This window comes from Paramisgurnus dabryanus, chromosome 14 (assembly GCF_030506205.2).
Source record: "Paramisgurnus dabryanus chromosome 14, PD_genome_1.1, whole genome shotgun sequence".
Taxonomy (NCBI): domain Eukaryota; kingdom Metazoa; phylum Chordata; class Actinopteri; order Cypriniformes; family Cobitidae; genus Paramisgurnus; species Paramisgurnus dabryanus.
The window spans coordinates 18,617,371-18,640,209 of record NC_133350.1 but is presented as its reverse complement, the minus strand read 5'-3'; the positions used below and the strand labels follow the sequence as shown (position 1 = coordinate 18,640,209).

The following is a 22,839-nucleotide window of genomic DNA, read 5'->3' as shown; positions in this document are numbered from 1 at the left end:
GCGGTTTCCAGAAGTTGCTCATCCACACTGAAGCATCTGAAAATCCTTATTACCAAGAAACGTGCGTAAGTAAAGAGTAGTCTTTTTTTACGTGTACACAAACGTATGTGCACAGTGGAATGCGCAGCCTTGCAAAGTATAGTATGTCTGACTCGTACATGTACACTGACATTCGGTGCATGCACATTGCAACGCCATGCATCTCCTGCGCAACTTATGCGTACAATGCAGTGTTTCAAAATTCCGGCGGTGGCGTGCACAGTTCACGCACTCTCTTCTGAAGACAAAAATGTTGTCACGCGCAGTGTAACGTAAGACGCATCGTCATGCATCATTTACATCATGCTTTTATTTACTTTTTTTAATTTACAATGCAAGTAGGGCATTTTCAAACGTATCCAATTTTTTGAGCATTTTCATAAAGCTTTGTTGGCACTGACGACAATGTCATCTAATTACGGACAAAAAGGCCAAAACGGAGAGAAAACCTTATTAGTGTGGACAAGGCCTTATATGATGTCCTTCATTGAGACTCTTACCTTGACGTCCCTGTGTGCAATGTTTATAGCATGTAAATACTGAATGGCCTCTCCTATACTCTTCATGATGTCAGAGGCCTCTGAAACACAAAGGTAAAATCAGTCAATTATTACGTTTATAATAATTACGTTTTAGCATTTTTAAGTGTTTATATATAAAGCTAATATATAAAGTAGCTTACACTGTATTTTACACCATCCAAAAGTTAATCTGACCAAAAACAAAAAGTTGGAAAAGTTGGTACCTCTTTCAGTGAATGCCTGGTCCCCTCTGTCCTGAATCCGACTAAACAGCTCACCTCCATCCATGCTTTAAATATAACCAAAACAGAAAATCAGATTAAGTAACTCAACCTCTTTAACATGCCTGTTTTCTCTTAAGACATTAACCCATTAACTGGCAAAATGACCCCTAACTTTACATTTTTATCTATTACGACAAACTATGTATCATTGGAAAGCTCTAACCGGCTAGAATACATATTTCAACAGTGTTTTATCAAATAAATTAAGAGTAATTGATTAATTTATGAAAAACAAAAACATTTATATCCTGTGAAATCCTAAACAATCTTGACAAACTACATATCATTGGAAAGCTCAAAGAAAGTAGTTTTATATTTCATCACCATTTTGAAAGAATTATGATGTGTCGTATGAGAGTCAGTTTCTAAAAGGTCACGGGCCCACAGCTAGGGCAAATTTGTTTATATAGATTTATAACATTAAAACACATACACTAAATCTAAAAAATCATGACAAACTGTATATCACTGAAAAGCTCTCAGAATGTAGTTTTCATATTATAAGGTCATCTGATGATATAAATAATGTAGTTATTTGTTACATGACCCCAGCACCCCATAGGAATGCATATTCATTATTATTTATTCATTACACTATGTCCTATTATAAATCTTCAAACATGTTGACATGTATCATTGGAAAGCTCTAAGAATGTAGTTTTCATATTTTAAAACATTTTTGCATTAACGGTTATGCAGTGACAGTAATTTATTAATTTGCGACAAGAGTATGCAGCAAACAGTTAACACCTAGTGGCCGTTGTTGGTAAAACAACTAAAAGTGTGACACAAACCTAATTTTTGTGATTGTAACTTGAAATTTGAACTACCAGAGATTTGTGGCTTCGTGTTTACGTGATTACTTTTATGAAACACACTCAAAATGACTGATTTTCAATATAAAAAGTGATTGTAGACTGGATTATTTTTATACCTTTATGACAGTCTTGGGCATGTCAAAGATTAGTAAAAATATTGGCTTTGATGTATTTTTTTGTGAAGCAATAAATGCGGACGCGACTAAGATGGCGGCGCTACCGGAAGGTAGTTATTTACGTTAATAAAGTTTTAAATATGGATATTTCTACAACAACACCGTGCGGATTACCCTCAGAAGACCTTTATCATCCTGGAGCCGTTTGGATTTATTTTGTGAAGGATGGACGCACTTTTTTGTACTTGAAGGCCGTGGACCCCGTAACATTACATTTAATCAATTTAAAGATCTAAAACATTTTCTAAAATATCCGAAAATGTGTTTGTCTGAAAAACTATGGACATATGCAACTCGGACAGCTTGGGGGTGAGTAAATCATGGGTTTAATATCATTTTTGGCCGAACTATCCCTTTAATATCCAGACACTTCTGTGAAAAACTTACATTGTCTTCTTTAATACAAGACCAGGATTTGGCTTCTAGACCAAAAACTGCCAGAGTTATATTTATTTGAAAGTGCACGTCACAGTTTCACCCCCCCCCACTCAAAGTGATTTGTGCCAGTTAAGGGGTTAAATGTCAATATGCAATATGTGCATAATAAACAGTGACACAGCAGGAAACCTGTCATATTTCAAAGCAACTGTAGTTGTAGCAAAATTGCACAAGTAATCTAATTTTGTATCACTTCTACAAAAAGTTTTTAATATGAATTGTCAAACGTGCCGACCAACCACAAGTCACATAGAAAGCCTTTCTTCAAATACATATAAAACCACATGAAGTGGGATCTTTTCACCTTTGCCCCCAAGTAATCGATGTGGTTATCATTTCCGATTATACACAAACCACTTCTAAGTGTAGAAGTCGGGTGAGTTAGATTTCTTGCAAACGTGCCAATTGCGAGAAACTGGGTTAGTGGGCTTAGAAAGACTGTCTCTTTCATCAGAAAAGAAAGGAAGTGGGGGCAGGAGGAGAGAAAAGGATGATTTTGATAACGGGACAGTGACTCAAAAATGTGCAAGTGGCCTAAGAAGTGTCTCTATCATCAGAAAAAAAGGAAGTGGGGGGAGGAGGAGATTTTGATAATGGGACAATGACTCAAAAAAGTGTGATTCTTTGATGTGGTAGAAGAACATCTGTTTTGCATTAGGGTTGCATTTAATTTCAAAGAGTAAAACAAACCCTGCCATATGCATCTTCTATGCAAATGTGCAGAATTTTGCCGTTCTCACGTCTTTACTATGGACCAAAGCATGCAAGGTAAGTTTCATTCTACATTTCACCTGCAACTGCAGTTAGTTTCACTTGAAATCATCCAACTTCTAACACAAACAGGAAAAAAAAACACTGAGTTTGACTGAAAAGGCCTAACTCGCACTGAGAACACAACTAAGGGGCTATGAACGACCGAAACTCATCTCTCCGCTTTCAGTCTCACTAAACCCCAGTGGCTTTAAGTTCCATCTGATAAACGCTACAAATGAATGTGCAAGAAAAAGGCTGGGTTAAGAATTAAGAATACAATACAGATGAGACTAGAGGCATGTGGTTTATGGCAAACCTCTAATAAGCGTGTGAAGCGGCACACATACACCCAAAATTATTACGGCTGGGCTGTGCCTTAACCATACATTTTCGTAGAAAACCGTTTCGAGCTAAACGCCAGTGCTGGCATTTTCATATTGCCTGCTTTACACTCAGTTCTGATGGTCTGTGTATTTGGTTTCCTGAGTGCATATTGCTCTAGTCTGATTTCTTGTAATCTATTTAGATTTTCTGCAGTCTGTGGTATACCTTTAGCCATACCTTTGGTTTGTTTTAAGACTCCACTATGACTAACAACATTGATGATACATATGAATGGTTTTGTGAGCTAAGATGCAAGTAACCTTAGATTCCACAACATCAACGTCTTTCCTGTAGGCCAACTGGTGGAGTGTGGTGCCGGGAAACATCCAAACTAATAAAATGGTAAGCCTGGATGCACTGTGAGCTGCTTTGGATAAAACTCTCTGCCAAATAAAGTTTCTGAAAGCACATCATTCACTAACTTACCTCTACACAGCAAAATCACCAGTGTTAAATGTACACTGCATTTCACGGTCTCTGTACTTGTACTCTGCATGATGACAAAGTTCTTGTTCAAGTTTATTCTAACTGGTAAGGTCAGCAAAATCACCAGTGTTAAATGTACACTGCTGGTGTATATATGGGTACCAATAGGTCTGGTGATTTTGCTGACCTTACCAGTTAGAATAAACTTGAACAAGAACTTTGTCATCATGCAGAGTACAAGTACAGAGACAGTGAAATGCATGTAGCATCCAACCAGAAGTGCAAATAGCAATATGTATAGAAATGAATGCAAATGTCTGGGTACAAGGTCTAAACGAACTAGTAAAATTGAGGAGCTCAGATGCAAAGTTACTAAATGAACCCTCAAAATAAAACAGTATTATCCTTTATTTTTATTTTTTTTAATGTTTATTTGAAAATGCCTGAAAAGGATTTTTGTGGCAACATTTTTGCTCAGATGCAGAAGTGCAAGACAAGCAGACATTTAAAATGGTCATTCACTGTTTTAATTCATTCATAACACAAAATCGCTAAACCGGTTACAAATGGTACAGAACTCAGCAGCTAGATATAGAAATATAGACGGATATATAGAAATATATGATCACACCTACGAGTTTTAAATTTGGCCTCGACTTATCCTACTGATCATTTTTTTAGGTATATTCCTCAATCTTTTAGTAGTAGTTTAGTAATGCTGCCCCTTTTTTATGGAGTAAGCTTCCTCAAGATATCTGAAACAGCGACTTATTGCTCACTTTTAAATCTAGGTTAAAAACATTTCTATATAGGCAGGCCTAGTTTAAATGTTGTATTTTGTTTTAACTTTTATTGCTGAATGTAATTTGATTGTTTTGTATTTTATTATTATTATTCTATGCTTTATGGGGTTTTTTTGTATGGTGTCTTTGAGTGTCATGAAAGGCACCTTTAAATAAAATGTATTATTATAACTGCTGAGACCACAAATATAAAAATGAGAATGTTAACCCAGGTTATAGGAATGTACTGTGTGCAACGTCAGATTATAAATTCTCATGATTATATCTTGACCTATGGTTAAAAATACATTCAATAAAAATTTAAAATGTTAAAATAAATATTACAATAAAAATCTAAAATGTTAAAATAAATATTAAAAAGAGAATGTTTTAATCCTAAATATAATCCTATTTATACTCTTAAGCAATTAACTTGTATTATTAATATTATACTGGATATCAATTATCATAACTGTTACTCAAGTCAATAAAATTACAGAGGGCTCAACAGCAGGGATGGAAATTAAATTTTTGGTCCACCGGCCACTGTGGCTGGTGGATTTCAAAATCTACCAACCACTCAATTTTTTTACCAGCCACTTTCTTGTTTTTAACCGAAAATGTGTACCTGCATTTGAAAATTAATACTACAAGATCTACAATACTTAAAAAGTTTATTTAATCCCAAGTCTCAATGAAATACTGACATTTTCTCTTTCTCTCTTATAAACACACAAACCATAAACTGATCTACATTTCATTAAATGAGGAGGGCAGATTAAGTTAAACAAATACCTTCAAAATGTTTTCTTTATATGTGAAATATAAGAGCAGAACATACAGATCAGAACATTGTCAGACTTGTCTCATCGGCCTCGTACACACTGCAAACTACTTTAGGGAGTGACAACCACATTAAATGTGGGAGTTAAACCCCCTAAATGTTTGTTTCATGTCTGCACGGCAAAAGACTCACTTCCCAAAAAGTGATGATTGACACAGACATAACCATATCAATGTTCTGCCGTCTCGCGTGCTCATCACTTACAGCTTTGACTAAAAATAATTTAACAGCGTAATGTTTTGCAATAAACCTCCGTCTTGGCTTTGTGTATTGCACACATCTGCTCCACATCACGCTATCTTGCAGTGTTGCCAGATCCTCGTCTTTTTTGTACTTGTATACCTTTTTGGTGCTGAACCATTTATGGCTTTTGGCTCATGAAGTAATCAAGTTTTTTTGGTGTTATTAAAGTGTGAACATGTCAGTATGAATTTTCTTGTTGGTTGTTTTTTTTTCGTGCAAGATCTGGCAACACTAGTCAGCAAATGCTCGTGCCCCTGTCATTCTGCACCGCACATACAGAAGACTTTTTCCCCTTCTAGGCATTTATTTTTTCAGAAGAAAGACCAGTCATGTCCATGATGCATGTGTAAACTTTATTAACGACTAGTTGTTCAGTTTAGTTACGTACACATTACGCAGTTTCTGTAAATGCGGTTGTCGCTACCTGAATTTTGCGGGAGTTAATTCAGTTGTGGAATGCGGTTGTCAGTCCCGTAAATTACTGAACTGTGTGTGTATAGAACAGGATTAAGCATTAAAAGGTGAAGTGACAACCAAATTAATATGCAGTGTGTACGGGACCATCGTAAACTAACCAATCGCGGGACTGCTCATTGTCTGCTTTTCTCCAGTTTCTCCGTTTTTGACCTTTGCCTCTTTGTCCACTGGCTCCTCCTGAGATGTTTTCTCTGCCGAGCTTTTAACGCCTACGATGTAACCCAATTATTTCCTCTAAAAGTGTCCGGGTAATGCCATTACTCCTCTAAAAGTGTCCGGGTGTATGCTATTTTTATTTACCCGCCACGGTGGCCGGTAGGTGAAGCGAGTTTACCCGCCACGACACGAAATCACCCGCATTTGGCTGGTGGCGGGTGCTATTTCTCAATCCCTGCTTGACAGTAAGTATAGCCCGATGGCCCGGGGCCAGCATGAATGAAACTATGGCCACGTGCCAGTTAAACAACAAACCAAAAAAACACTCCCTGATCTTGACAGATTAATTTTTTAACAAGGATTAATCTATTTTTAACTTGTATAGGTGACGACTATGCAGCATTACTTTATATTTGATAAATTTCAATTTTATTTCTGTACCTGAAAGGTTACTATAAGACCAGTAAGTTTCTAAAAAACCTGAACAGCAATGTTTATTTCATTTGTAGGTTTGTCTTTTGTATTTATTTGGCTCCTAGTTAGATTATTTGTTCCTATTTTATAACTGACCGTGGACCTGTCTAACAATATTTGAAATGACTATGAGGCTAGTAGTTTTAGCATCATAACCTTATTTATTATGGTAAAATGGGTAAACAAACAAAAACAATAACCAGGTCTGTTTAATTTAAGTGCTTTTCTGTGGTGGTGCTTGTGAAAATTTTGTCAGGGCAAGTAAAAATCTGAATTGGCTGAACAAGGGCAGCGGAAAAAATCCTAAGCATTAAGCCCCGTTACATATAGGGACGGTTTCCTGGACAGGGTTTATCCTAGTCCCAGTCCCAGACTAAAATGCATGTTTGTTCTGCCTTAATTTAAAAACACATATAACATATCTTAACATATATCATTGCCATTGTTTTGTCTCAAGATGCACACCAGTTTAAAAAAATTTTAAAGGTTTGTTTGTAAAAACAACTTAAATGTTCCAATAAAACTGAAGCCTAATTCTGGATTACCCCTATCCAGGAAACTGCCCCACAGGCCTGGTTTTACAGACAAGGCTTAGTTGAAGTCAGTACTAGGCCTTAGTTAAATTAAAATGTTTAAGCATCTTTTATAAACATGCTTTAGAAAAAGATGTTACTGGTGTGTATCTTGAGACAAATCAATGGCATATTGTTAATTAAATCAATAAGTGAATCAAAGTGACAAATCCGTGCAAGTTATTTTCAGTTGAGAGAGCACAAACATGTGTTTTTTTTTAGGTCCGGGACTTTAACACATTAATTAAGATTAATTAATTACACAAAAAAATAACGCATTAAAATGTTTAACGCATTTTAATCGCACTTATTTTTGCACCGCGGAACATTTCTCATTGGATGAGTTTCGGCGGACCGATTATACTGGAGCACCAACTAGCGTTCATGACTTCAGACAACAACAAACCACAGTGAACATGAACGAAGAAGCTGATGAGATCGCTTTGGTTGGCCCCATGGATGGGAATTTTTTTTATAAAAAAACGAACGGATGGAAGCGTCAATAAGAGCATGGTTGTGTGTAACCTATGCAACAAGGAATTCAAATATCACCCGCAGCACATCGAGCCTCAAGTATCATCTCAATGCTAAACATATAGCAGCTAGCATGGACATTAGCCCGAATCCGGGTACAACGACTTGGTTGAACAAAAATAAACAATATTTTGTTGCTTAAGCTTATGTATTCAGTCATTATTCATGGTATACTAAAAATCCATGTGAAAAAATAACTTCTCAATGTTCTCAGGTCAAATATTTATATGTGATTAATTTCGATTAATTAATTACAAAGCCTCTAATTAATTAGATTTTTTTTTATCGAGTCCCGGCCCTAGTTTTTTTTATCTAGGACTAGCCTTAACCTCCTAAGACCCGAGCTTTGGTTTGTCTTTTTTCAGATTTCTACCAGCTATTTGGGGTCAGGAAGAACAAATAAATAACAAAATATTTGTCTTCAAACATGAAGCAGTGTAATTGTCCATGTGTGTGTACAACAGGTTCCAGTTACACAGAATTCAGTATTATGGTGCAAACAGCAAAAAAATGTGATGTCCACAAATGTGGACATTTAGGTCTTAGGAGGTTAAGCCTGGACTGTGAAACCAAGGGATAAAACCTGACCATGTCTGCGTAACACGCACCCCTGTTTGGAAAAGGAGGATTTTCTAATTACCTCTAAAAGCATCCAGAGACCTCACATCTTTGCCTATTGGCCAATGGTGACTAACCTTTATTTGCCTTTCTACAAAAACAGACGGTAATGAAAATGCCGACATCAGCACTTGTGTGACACCAAGAGATATCATATCATATAAATCAAAGAAATGGAAACAGTGAGGTGTGATTTCTGTTCTTCACGTCAACATACGAAAAAGTAAAGGTATTTGTATCATTTTGTTTTCCAGATCAGACACTTGAACAGAGATGTCACAAGTGCATCACTTTGATGTTTTCAGTGAAAGCAGGTGTTTCAGCTCACCAAATCAGATTGAAACCAGACATCAGATTTGTGTCATTTAGTGATATGAAATACAATCATGATATAAATCACTAAGAAATAATACTCTTCCTCCGCTGTCCTTTATGCAATAGCAACATTTTTCAGCACTTGTTAAAACTGGATAATAAGCTTATGAGCGTCAACCACACGTGAAATCTGTTGAATGGGAAAATGAAACGAACACACTAAGCAAGCCACTCCATATTCATACCAGTACTATTTTTCTTCTCCTTACCGTTTCAGATAATCAAATCAGTACTCTGCAAATTAAGTAGTCTATTGCAGAACTAACCAAAAGTTATTATTTTGTGTCATTATGTGAGAACTTGCTTGTATTCAAGTTCCATTTTGATTATTGTAGGGACCGCCCCAAAGAAGTAACTGGCTTGCGGAAGAGCACAACGGTGCAAAGCACAAAGGAAAGTAGCTATATATTGCAGTGAAGCATGGGAAATTATGTTGTTGCGTACATGCATCTATGTATAGGCTATATAGAGGAGAGGTCGCCGCCTTGTGTCACACACACCTTATGCGGACGAGGGACTTTTTTAATTCACTCATACATGAATGGGTCCTTTAGGCGTTTGAGCGATTACCGTAAGTAACGTCCAAATACCTGCTGGTAATCCATTTACAGAGATGAGACCCGGAAACCTCTCTAAGTCATAAATGATGCAACAAGCTGTTATGATGTGTCATGGCAGCTAGCATGCTTTTACTCTGAGATGAATGAAATATCAAGTTGTTTACCACTAAAACCAATGTGACTACATGAAAGCAGCAGAATACATATACTTATTCACTGTCTTTAAAATCATAATGAAGTCATAATGTGCTTTCATTTTTATGTGAGCACTTAGCTGTGTACCAGGTGCTGTGGTAAGTCAATCAAATTGCTTAGGACTCTTATGTCATTCTTATGTCAGTCCACTGTCGGACCAATTATAAATATAAATGTTTATACCTGTAATGCTCCTACTTGGACAGAAAATTAATAAAGTACACATTTACATTACCAAAAGGGCATTCATTATATGAAAAGACTGTACAAAGAAAAGGCACAAACTGTACGTCATTGTAATGTTTCCCCTGTGTGGAAAATCAGGTTGTTATAGTTGTTTATATGTCGTTATTGTGTTTTAAATTTGTTCATTTCAACACCATTCCTATGTATTTGCTACATAAAATTGGAGACATTTTGATTCCCGCGGTTTAAATTCACCTTAGTATCAACATACAGCATTCAGCTCTTATTCAAAACAGGCACAAAAGGCCTATGAATACTGTGAAAACAAAACGTACTAACTGCATATAAAACTAAAAGCTCTTTTCAATAGTATACTTAGTTTTGGTGATTACTTTTCCATTACTTTGATTACTGTCAGCGGTTAAAAGTCTCTCATCAGAAAGTTCAGTGTTTTTACACGACAGCAACCTCTTCAGGGAAGGAGGGGAAGTGCAGCTAATATTAATATTAGTAACTAAACAATAATCAAATCAGAGATTTTGCAAATCAAAATTGGTGCATTAAATATTTATTAAAACTGGAGAATCAGTCATTTTTCCCTAGCCCTAATGTACTATAGGTGGTTGTAATTTTATATTCATAGTAGTAGTATTGTGATGTTGTAAATTGCTTTGAAATAGTTTCTATGTGTAATGTTGTACCAAACAAGCAGAGAAATATAAAAACGACCCAAACAATTCAGGACATTTTGATCTTTAGATGATAATGAAAACAGATGACTCACCACTCCATTACAATAAGAAGGCACTTCCTGTTTTGGTAGAGATTCTCATAGACATCAACAATTCTGACGATATGGGTACATGAAGAAGCTCGCCAGTGTAGCTCAACTTCTCGTCTAGCTTTGGGACAGTCATGAAGCATCTACAAAAGTGCATAAAGAAAGAGCAACAATGTGTTAATCATGGATTTCACATGCAGGGTCACAAATGTATGTGCATTAATTTAATGTGCATGCTTGTATTAATATTTGTCCAATTTTGAATAAGTCTAATAATCTAATAATGAGATTAAAGTTTGACTTAACTCACGGATTTCACTTTAAATTTAAATCTTTGACATTACCCTATTCAGTCATTTATTAAGTATTAAAGATTTGAAGGTAATTTTTCACAAAATGTTCTTTAGTTATGTAGAATAGTTTATGTAAAACACAGTAAATGTGTGTGTATATGTATATAGATATAGATATGGACTACTGCTACTAGGCCCATATATACAGTATATGGATCTGCTACTAGTCTCAGACTAGTGAATGAATGGAGTCCAATCATTGAGAGACTTTTGTCCAGATTTCTTAACATATGTCTCCCTCTGCAGGGGGAAAGGCTTATTACAGTGAAATACAGTCTGTGTCTCTGCAGAGAGATCATAGTATACCTTACACTTTTTAGGTTAACATTGGTAAAAATGTAATTCAGAGCCACGACAGTCATATGCAATGCTTTTTTTCAGGGGTTATATCTTAACAGGAAGGATTCTGAATTTTTAAGTTAATTGCACTTATAAATATACTGTAACATTTAGTCATCCAAAAGTTTAGGTGTTTTTAACAAGTCTAAGCCCTTGGTGTACACCCTGTACTCCTCCTCATGTAATGAATTAGTGGGCACCAAAATTGTCTGTCCTTTTAAGCTACATAAAGACTAGGGCTGGGCAAAAAAAATCGATTTTTCGATTAATCGTTTTTTAAAACGTGGTCGATTCAGAATCCATTCTCAAAGAGCAGAATCGATTTTTGTCTTTCATATTTATTTTTGCAAACATTGAACGAAAGATTAACATTAATCAAATTACTAGTGTTCTTCACCAGATGGCACCCTCTTTTTTGCCTAGCGCATGTTACCAAGGAGCAAGAGGCAAGCCTGTCATTCATTCATTCAGTGCTTAAAATGGCGTTTCAGGTGTTTCGTCGATTTTATTAATTACCCACTTGTAACCTGCTGTTCACTGTTCTTTTTATTAATATAGTATTTGTATTAAATCTATATTCATGGAGTTGAATAGAGTATAAAAACTGGTCCGAGAGCCAGAATCGAAAATTGAATCGAGAATCGAAATCGAACCGATTTGCTAGCTTGTGAATCGAAATCGAATCGATCTGGAAAATCTGAATCGATACCCAGCCCTAATAAAGACGAACACCCAACTTCACTCCTTCAATGCCAAAGCACTTGAATACCTTGTGACTGACCCACATTACAGACAGGATTCAAAAAACCTTCCTAAGAGAACTCTTCCTAACGACTATGGTTTCTTAACCCTTGTGTGGTGTTCGTATTTTTGTTACTTAGACGATGTTTGTGGGTCTGGTGGACCCAGAGCATTATTAGTATCTTAAACCAATGCATTCATAAAAATTTATGTAATATTGTTTACAGATGTTAACTTTAGCCTTATTGCAAGTAATATAGACAGAATTTATGGTTAATATTGGTCATTTACCACTGGTAGAGGACTATTTATAAACTAAAGTGCCATTCGTTTTTGTGGTAATATGAAATAAAAGAAGGAAATTCTATTCTGATCCAGATATTGGGGGAAAAATCATATTTATCTTAAATAAGTATAAATGAAACAAAGTTTTCCACCACTGTTGATGTTTAATTATTTGAACTTTTTGAAATTGTACACATTTGTGTCAGTCTACACAGCACAGGCCCCAAACTGAACAGATGGCGTATCATAAGACATCATCCACTAAACACATAACCTGTTCATGCCAGCCAACACAACACATAAGAAGCAAATTTTTAATGTGTAGCTGTGTTGTGTATGCATTTCTTGCATTTTATACACATATACTGTGTCCATCTGGTCCACACACATTGAAGTACAATGTGTTGCTATTGGCCACAACTTAGAATGATGAAAATACATGGATAATATTTTACTTTATTATTCACTCTCTCTCTCTCTCTCTCTCTCTCTCTCTCTCACACACACACACACATCTTTGTGGGACATTTGGTCCCCACAACGTGATAAATAGCAGGTACACACACCATAGGTTTTGTGGTAAACCCATGGGTTTACAAATGGTAATCAATATACCAAATAACCATGATTACTACTCTTTTAGTACAATAAAACTATGGATTTTTTATAATGGTAAAATGTAGAATGGTTCCTGTTAGACAGAAGGTAAAGTGTTTGTGACAGTAGGTACAGACAAATGTTCATGCACGGCATATAACATGTTGTATCCTTGCGGCATTACAGCAAAAGCAGAAGGAGAAAACTCTGACATGCATCCATCACATATGTACAGACATGTATACAAACACACTCATGCACTCACAGGAGTCCCAGGTAGGAGAAAAACAGAGTGAAGTTACATAGCACATTCAATTTTTACACTTTTATTAACCCCGGGTCCAGTGGACCCGAACACCACATATGTAATATAAATGTGTAGGGGGGTGTACAGTGTACATTAATTATAAAGTTGTTTATTTTTATGTTCTTCATAGAAAATGAGCCAAGGCCAATAAATCTGAGGTTGAAACAACAATTAATTGCATAATTTTTCTTTCAGTAAACATTCAAAACGGGTCCCACAGACCCGAACACCACACAAGGGTTAAATTAATATTTGTGTGTGTGTGTGTGTGTGTGTGTGTGTGTGTGTGTGTGTGTGTGTGTGTGTGTGTGTGTGTGTTATAGAATAACTACTGTTAAAGCCTGTCTTTTAATTCTTAAGGATTTTTTTTTTTTAAAGAAATCCCTAAGAAACATTTGAGACATTTTTACAAACTTCTTAGATTATTTTAAGAATATAGTAATAAGGGATACACCAAAAATTCTTGGCTGCACCTGAATAAAATGAAAAACTCGGAGTAACCAATTATTCTTTTATTTTTCTCATTATTTTGCCAATTTTAGAAGCTGCACAAGTTACATTTAGAATGAAATAAATATAGTAAAAATGAAACATTATTTAACAGTGAAATTTTTTTAACATTCCAGCAGTCATTATAGGGACTCTTCAATAAAACGCCTGCGATTCTCATGTGTATCTCATCAGTAAAGACGGTTTCGTGATTAGTAGTAAATTGCTATCACCTGCTTTTTAAATGGAGTGGCATTTACTACACAGAGCTGTATTTTACTGAGAAGCTAGACAAAATTTGCATTCATTATCGTGGACAAATCGTCTCTGATAATGTATGTGATATTGCAGAGCTTCTCGATATAACAAAAAGCTTACTGTTAATAAACGTTTCATTTCTCATTTCATATAAGCCTGTTTGTCATTGTAGGTAGGTCTTAACTGGTTTTAGGACATCTTTATAATACTGCAATTGCTGTAGTAGAGAGCTTAAGTCTCTTCTTCTCTGTGTTTGGGGATTAAGCTGAAAAATACCCAGGATCGCCGCTGTGTCTTTCTCAAACGCTGCATGGTGTTCAGGATGTCTTGATTTTAAATGATAAATTAAACTTGTATGTTTTCGCGTCTTTGCCGGACACTTTAAAATGCTTTCACCAACATGTTTGCTGTATTTGCACGTCTCTTACTCTCCACTGGTTGCTACTTGATCGCGTCAAAGACCTCATTATTCTGTAAAATGTATTCAGCCTTTTCACAATAATTTTGTTTGCCGGAAATTTGGTGCATCCCTAATTTTTATTTGAAACCTGAAACCTAGAATCTAAACCCCTTTATTCACTGGCAGCAGGAGAGATATATATATATATATATATGTTTGTTACACAAACAAACACATTTGAAATATCAAGAACAACATATACAAAGCCTTTGTTTAAATGTGCTGAAAAACAGGAACTTTAAAATGTGTGTCTAGCCACACACCAACCTTTGATAATGAGTATAAAGAAAAAGAAAGCTGGTTGATAAAATGCCAAGATGTTTAGTCACATCATAATTCTCACAGATACAAAACTGTTCTTAATATAGTCTGCTACTGTTCGTATGTATTTCTCATGAATACGTCCAACTAGCTACAATCAAATAAGGCAGGTTGTACCGCACCACACAGTTATGCATGACATGCAATGGAAAGAATCCATGGGGGGTTGGGCTTAGGCTGTCATTCCCTCTTGCCCAGAAAGCCGGCTTACAAGTGTCAGGATTCCTCTCTTTGCCATCCAATCATATGCATACTCACACTCGCCAACAGGGGGGCTAAGAGAGCAGTGTATGGTGGTTAGTCACAAGCCTATGCTAATGTAAACCTTCATTTACTTCAAGCAAACCAAGTGTCCAGATAAACATTTCAAATGAAAAAAGATGGCACTAGTCTGTACCTCAATTGGTAGAGCACTGTCTAAACAGCCCAAAGGTCATGGGTTTGATTCATCATTGTAAAAAATTCCTTTTTGCACTTGAATTTTTAAGTTTAATCAACCTCAATTAATACAATTAGTGTTAACTTTCTTGACTAGTGAGGAGTTGCTATAAATTATATTAAAATGTTGAATTAGCTGTTGAAGTTATTTTTAAGTTTAATTATATTGATTAAAATTAAACATGTAAGTACAACAAGAAAGGTTTAAAGTGTAAGGAACAAAAAAAATGTGTACGTTGAATGCACTGCAAATCGATTTGTGCCTACCAAATGCATAAATGTAATGTATGACAGGCAAAAACAGAGGTATACTGAAGTTATCCAGCATGTAAACTTTTTGGGGTGCTTTCCCAAACAAGAATTAGACTAGTCCTAGACTAAAATAAATGGAAGAGCCGTCCAAACTGAAAACAACTTGCACTGATATATCTTAAAATACACCAGTGCTCTTTTGTTTTGCCTCAAAATGCAGTAACGTTTTTAGTAAAGCATGTTTGTTAAAACTAGTCATATTTCCTAATTAAACTAAAGCCTAGACCTGGTTTAAGATAATCCATGTCCGGAAAACCACCCAATAAAGTCTTAAGGAGACAGGGACATTTGATATGTTCCTGTAGATGTGAGCAACACAGAGATTATTAGTTCAACTCTCAAGGAACCTACAGCAAATTTAAGGAATACATTTTTATCAGCATGTAGGAATGCACATTCAGAGGTAGTCGAAAACCCTTTCGATCGGATTGCTTTTGTAGTGTGAATGCACAAGTGGTTAAATGTGTTGGAATGGCCATACGAGACCACCTTCTCTACACCTATTTATGGAACCTGAGGTATGAGCACAATGTTTTACGTCTTTTCTGACTTCTAGCATGAACACACAGTGTAAAGCTCTCTTTTTAAACTTTCACTGATAAAACTAAAGCAGCTGATCTCCGCGTATTTCATTAGTGTCATTTTGCGAGCGTGTGAACGTTGCACGATCCTATTTAATCAATTGCGATGAAAAATCAGAAAAAGGGCTTACATATAGGGATGCACCGATATGGAAATTTTGCCCGATACCGATAACCGATAACTCTTTATATTTGGGGGCCGATAACCGATATATATAGGCCGATAAATATTCATATTAATTTCACAATGAAAAACTCCCAGACCGCGGACATCTTGTCTTTGCGCTAGACTAGCATACTCTTCTTAAGCCCAGCAACATGTGTCATCTTCGTGCTATGTCACAGAAAGCACTAATCAAAACTCCACATGGCCAGCAATGAGCAAGTGAAGTGGTTCAATAAACCGAAATAATCCATAATTTATCGGCTTTCATTTATCGGCCTAATTTTGCTATTAGACCGATAACCGATAATATTAAAAATAAGCAGTTATCGGCCGATAATGATATGCCGGCCGATATATCGTGCATCCCTACTTACATATACATGTTCCAAACACTGTGCAGCATGTTTACTTACAACACAAGCAGCGGACACTGACATAATATTTATTCACGTCCATTTTCACCTGTCATTACTCCCACTCGCATTTAAATGACAGCAGAGAGACTCGCCCACAGTCTCCACATACCACCCCCTCAAAGTAATCAGGACAGAAGCTGTCGAAATTTAAAAAAATATATATTAACGTAGATCTAAATGACTTATATTTCTACTAGATTCACTGTTATTTCCAAAAGCATAACTTAATATTAGAGCATACTTTAATAACAAAACAAATGTGTTAACATTTTATTTTTTAAAAATTGCAATGATTACTCAAATATACTAAGAAAATGGCCTACAATTTTGATGTAGACAGATGTGTCTCAAATCCATTATTTCATATAAGAACAACCCTAAAGGAAACTCTGCCAGGTCAAAATGTTCTCACTTGGTAAGGTGAGACACCTCTTTGTTCGAGGAAAGTGTTGCCAAGCCAACAGTCCAATTATTGCTGTCAATGGTCTAATACCTGCTTTTTGTAAAGACCAAAGAAAAAAGCTTAAGAACAAAACTCTTCAGCAACACATTTTTGCGCTGTCATTCTGAGTAAGGTTAAAGAGCATACATGCCATGCCATGATTGTGTACATAAAGCAGCCATGAAAGAAACTGCGTCAAAGGGTCTCTACGTTCAATTACGTGTATTTGACTTGCGTCACAGTTTTTTGGAAGGCAGCCATGAAAACCTCCCTGTACTTTTAATGTAGTTGGAACATCTATATTGAAGTTTGTTGACTTACGATATTAAATGTCATCAGCAAATCTAGCATGAGTGATTGCGAGTGACAGAGTAAAAGACATATGGCAGGTGGCATGAGCTTTGTTTTGCATGTGAGGGGGGATATGATAAAAGGGGCGGTGTCACATGTTATTGGGGGAGGGTGTTGGTTTTCTCCAATGAAACATGTGGTGGGGCTGAGTGTTCTCCTGTTTCACTGCCAAACCTGAAGTACCCTTGATATCCTGCTAAAGTCCTGACAACTAACAACAACTTGATTAAGTTTACACACAAACAAATATATGACACCCACGATGACACACTGGCACAATATAAAAAAACACATGGTAAACGAATCTAACCACAAAGCGCTAAAGCCACATTTGCTTATTAGACTATCAAAGTTCATCTGCCAAGTCATTTTACATTCCCTAAATGTTACCCTAAAGGCGTATATGAAAATATTGTTTATACTCTGAATATATAAATACACAATCTCAACATCATTGTGAATTTTGCCGCTACAAACAGATGCGTTCTTCAATACCAAAAGATCTGCAGGAAAATCCATCTGCCATCAGAGTTTGCCTCTACCCACTCAGTGGGCGAATGACAGATGTGGCCCATTCACCTTCCTGAAGCCCAACACAAAAGAGACCCTCCGCATACACACAAAAGAGTAGGGTGGGGGGTTTCTAGAGGATGTGAAGGGGGGCTTGAGGTGGAAGGCCTGCATCTTTCACCTGCTTCGGTTTAGATACAACAGCCTATAAGCTACTTACCATCTTCATTTAGTAAAAAAGCTAAAACAGTCTTTGTTTTGCAGAATGTGCATGTGTGTGTGTTTGCATTAGTATGTAATGACAAACTATTGGTCATTGTGATGACTGACCATCCACATGACAGGGAAAACATGTTTGTTTCAAAGTGTCTTGATCTGATTAAACACATCTGCCAGTGACCCCAATCAGATTTAACTCACTGTTTTTAAGGCATTACATTTTATGAATAACAAGTGCTTTGGTCATAAAATAACAACAGAAGACAAAACAAATTCATTTCATTTAGAAATGACTTCTTGGTATCATCCAAAACTTGACAAACCGCTTTATAACAGTAAATGCTGTATAACAAGATGCTATCGTTGTTTTCCTGTGAATGTGTGGGTTTCGGTATAGACATACTGGCACAATGACACAATGCCATGTGCTTGTCACTGCTTACTGCCCAAACAACTTGCAGTGTTCACAAAGATCTGTAATATACTTGTGTTTCCTATTCAGTAGTCAAAAAGACTATTGCCATTACACCTAGCAAACAAACGGTTTACTACATGTGACAAACAATAAATAAATGATGCATAATTAAATGTTTTGATTTATTCTATACTTACATTAAGTTCATGTTATAGTTCACAGATACTGACATTAACATGTACAAAGCACTTTGTTTGTCAAAGCACTTAATCTTTCATGTTTTGTTGTTAAAGCAACACTATGTAGTTTCCATGTAAAAATGACTTACAGCTCCCCCATGTGGTTGAAAAGCACAACAGTGTCTGGTATCAGGCAGGGGGAGGGGCGGGGCTGTGTTTCCTACCCTCCACCGCCACTTTCAGAGTGTGCTTGTAGCAGCTAGGAGGCTGCTCAGGTTGCAGCAACAGTACAATTTGTCCAGTTAAAAGTTGTTCTATCACTGAAATAATTTTTAAAACATTATTTAAAGGTAAAAAAACTACATAGTGTTGCTTTAATAGAGGCTAATAAGCAATAGCATTTATTTTCACATTTTCACTGACTAACAGCTACATCATCTGACCCTACATCATGTCGAGATCTACAGAGATCAGTCAAGGCCAGGGATAAGTGCTTACAGTGTAGTGCTGTGAATCTTCACTTGCAAAATAAATTAAATAGGGAGGCGATTTATAACAATTACGTCCATATCATGTATTACGTAATAATTGAGGTAACATTTATGATGCATCTTGTCCTGAAAATCTGCAATTAATAATACAAACACTTTCCTTAAATTTTTTTATTTACCAGATCATTTCAAACAAACTCCCTCATGTCAAACATTTTTCCTAGGTTACTAAAAGTTAAGTGCACCGCAAACTAAGTGTGATCGCTGCAAATACAATATTACGGCAATATAATGGCATGTGGAAGGGCTGGGTCATTGCGCCCAAATAAATGTACTTATTTGGGCGCCGAATTAAAAAAAAACATACTTAACATTACAATGGGCTTCAGTGTTAAGAGAGCACTTTACTTCCTGTTTTCTATTAAACAATCACATCCTAATGACGAAAGCATGCTCAGGCTCTGATTGATAAAAGTATAATGTGAGGAGGGCATGCTTCTGGTGATCTAGGAAGGGAAAACAATCACGCTCAAGCATGGTTCAGTTTGGTTAGGTATAATGCGAGTACACCTTAAGGTGTATTTAGGAGTGAGTAACATGTCAAAATGACTTCATTCCAGAGATATGCGCTTCATCGATTTTAAATGACAGTGTTTGTTTCGTCATAGATAGCTTCCAGTACAAACGTATACCATCATTTGCATGCTGACCTGCCATTTGAAAACCCGTAGCATCATCAATTACGGTCTCCTCAGGCAATGGATACATGAACTGCATGTTTTGCAAGACAAAGGCTGCATATGAAATTAAATTGAGACACAGCCTTAGACCGTAAATGTGACCCGTGCTGTCTAAATGAGTCAGAGGATTTCCTAAAAATAAGAACATTAAGCTCTACTCTAGCAAATCCAATGCTCTATATGGTTACTGAACATCTTTCCTGGTACATTTTCTGAGAGGTGTACCATCCTAAATGCTTAACCTTACACAAAGGATAGTTGTCCATCCACTTGCACATCTGACATTTTGGTTTTGGTTTAAAAATGTGCAGGAATTTGAAAATAAGAGTGACTTGCTTGATATTAAAAGAGTTAAGAGAAATATGGTTCCGGACCTGATAAATGTTAATATGAGGCCGATTTAACACAAATGTTATTACAGTAAATAAGAGACTAACAAAAAAAAACCCAGTAAAAATACATTTGTTATTCATAACATATTCATAACACAATATAACGTCATGTTAAAAAGTGAATAATGATTGGTCATTTTACTGTCTGTCAGACTTTGGCTTTACATTGAGTGACACTGAGTGTCTTTTTTATTACAAACCTCAAATTTAAGTAATAAGAGATATTTACTGGCTGATGCCAATAATAAAAAAAGTCCAAATATTGGCAGATATATCGGCCTCTGCAATATAATTCAATTCAATTTATATTTATATGGTCCGATAATGTCCTACCACTACTGCTCACTGTTTAAAAACATCAGTGTAACATGCATAAGACATAGAGCCTGTTTAGTCTCGTCACAACTTAAGTCAAATGCAGCATAAAATAGGTACAACATTCTACCATTTCACACCAATAAATATGAAGCATTGACACCAAATATAATAACCTCTTTGTTATTCTAAATCCAAACTCCATTATTTACATCAGCTGTCACACATTAAAGAGCATCAATGGTCTGATTCAGGTTTTTCATTTCATTTGGTGTGTGTGTGTGTGTGTATTAGGGCTGTTCCGAATACCATTTTTTGAGCTTCGAAGCTCTAGTAGAAATAAAATCGAATATTCGAAGCTTCGGAAGGAGGGGCTGAACATATTTTTCTCTTTAATAAAGGCAGGAATCTGTGTGTGTGTGTGTGTCTGTTTATCTACAGTTTTATTATGTGGCGGATGTGTTGCTGCGGATTCAAGGGAGTGTAGTGCCTTTTTTCGTGCAATATGGACATGTGACACGTTTAGAATAAACTTTAAGAAATAAACTATAAAAATACTACAGAACAGCGCAAGCTGGAAGCGGCGTGCCTGTCACGCGTCCTGCGAGAACAGCATTAGTGAAACAAAACACAAGAGCAATACTTTTAATAAGGTAGCCTAACATTTTTCTAACAAATAAACATTCCCGTATCAGAAATTAGCAGCACAGTAATTACTGACAACGTAGGGTAGGCTATTTAAATAAAACAAAGAAAATAAATGAACGAAGTTCAACAAACTGTAATAAAACGGTAGCATACTTTCAAAATCAAGTTTATTTATAACACTTACACCATCAATATGTTTTTTTCATCAGCAGAACAATAAAGAAGATATTTTGCAGAAACCCCAGTGCTCCGTCATGCAAGTCAACCGATCCGCACACTTTAAGAGCTAAAGCATATATATCCAATACAAAAGTAATCCCCCATAACTCTGTGTGACATATTGACGTCTTGTGAAGCAAATCAATCAGTTTTTGCAAGAAACTGAACGTTATTTATAACACTATTAGCGTGAATGCCAAAGCAGGAAGTGCGCTTTCCGTTCGAGGCGATCTCTTCCACTGGTGCTGTTTGATGGCTGTTGACTATGGATGTTGGTCTCTCTGCGCCACCTACAGAGCGGGAGCGTGAAGCGCACTTCCTGCTTGGCAAAAGCTCTGCATTAACGCTGAAAAATATTTATATATATATATATATATATATATATATATATATATATATATATATATTTATATATATATTCGAATCTCAAAACTGAAAATCGAATGTCAACCCACGGAACGAATATTCGAATATTCGAATTTTCTGGTCCAGCCCTAGTGTGTATTAGTACAAGTTAACAATATCCAAAAGGAACATACCTCGAAATAAACGATGACGCGAGTTATTGTTGGATTACAAATAAACACACGGAATGAAGGCAACAGTTTACTTCCCGGGATTGGTGATGTAGACAAGACCGACATTATCATAATTCCTCTAGGCATGGGCCGATTACCGGTTTCAAGGTATACCGAGGTTTAAAACAGTCAAGGTTTCAAAACCACTAAAATGTTCTGTGATACCGTCTCCAAGGTATGAGCTGTGTTTATACAAAATTCATTAAATCATGAAGTCATGTGATTGATTTGATGTTTACATTTAATATATATTACGAAAATATTATATATGTTTTGAAAGCATATTATAATTTAAAGGCTTTATTGTACCTGGCATTTGAAAATAACACATTTTAGTGTTGCAATAGCAATACCGCAACACCGTGAAACCGTGGTATTTTTGATAAAGGTTATCATACCGCCAGAATCTTATACCGGCCCATGCCTAAATTCCTCCCACTTCAGACTTACAGCCTGTAAAGCCCTTTTCACACAGAAATTCCGTAAAATAAACGGCATATGCATCCTGGATTTTTCCGGAATAGTTAGATTTTTTTTTTCATTCACACTGCCAAGTTTACCCATCATGTGACGGTCCCGGAAAGACACGTGACCTGTTGAAAGTCCCGCCCTCTCTTCTACGCAGCGTCTTAAGTTTGCAT

General features: G+C 36.2%; 1 protein-coding gene across 1 annotated transcript in view; it reads right to left on the bottom strand.

The window, feature by feature from the left end:
• mapkapk2a (MAPK activated protein kinase 2a) overlaps positions 1-22,839 on the bottom strand; it is a 43,219-nt gene that overhangs the window by 4,075 nt on the left and 16,305 nt on the right. Inside the window, exons 2-4 of the mRNA XM_065241433.2 lie at positions 10,640-10,779; positions 785-849; positions 540-619 (exon numbers count right to left, since the gene is read on the bottom strand). Coding sequence (XP_065097505.1) covers positions 540-619; positions 785-849; positions 10,640-10,779 — 285 coding nt within the window. The remainder of the gene's footprint in view (positions 1-539; positions 620-784; positions 850-10,639; positions 10,780-22,839) is intronic.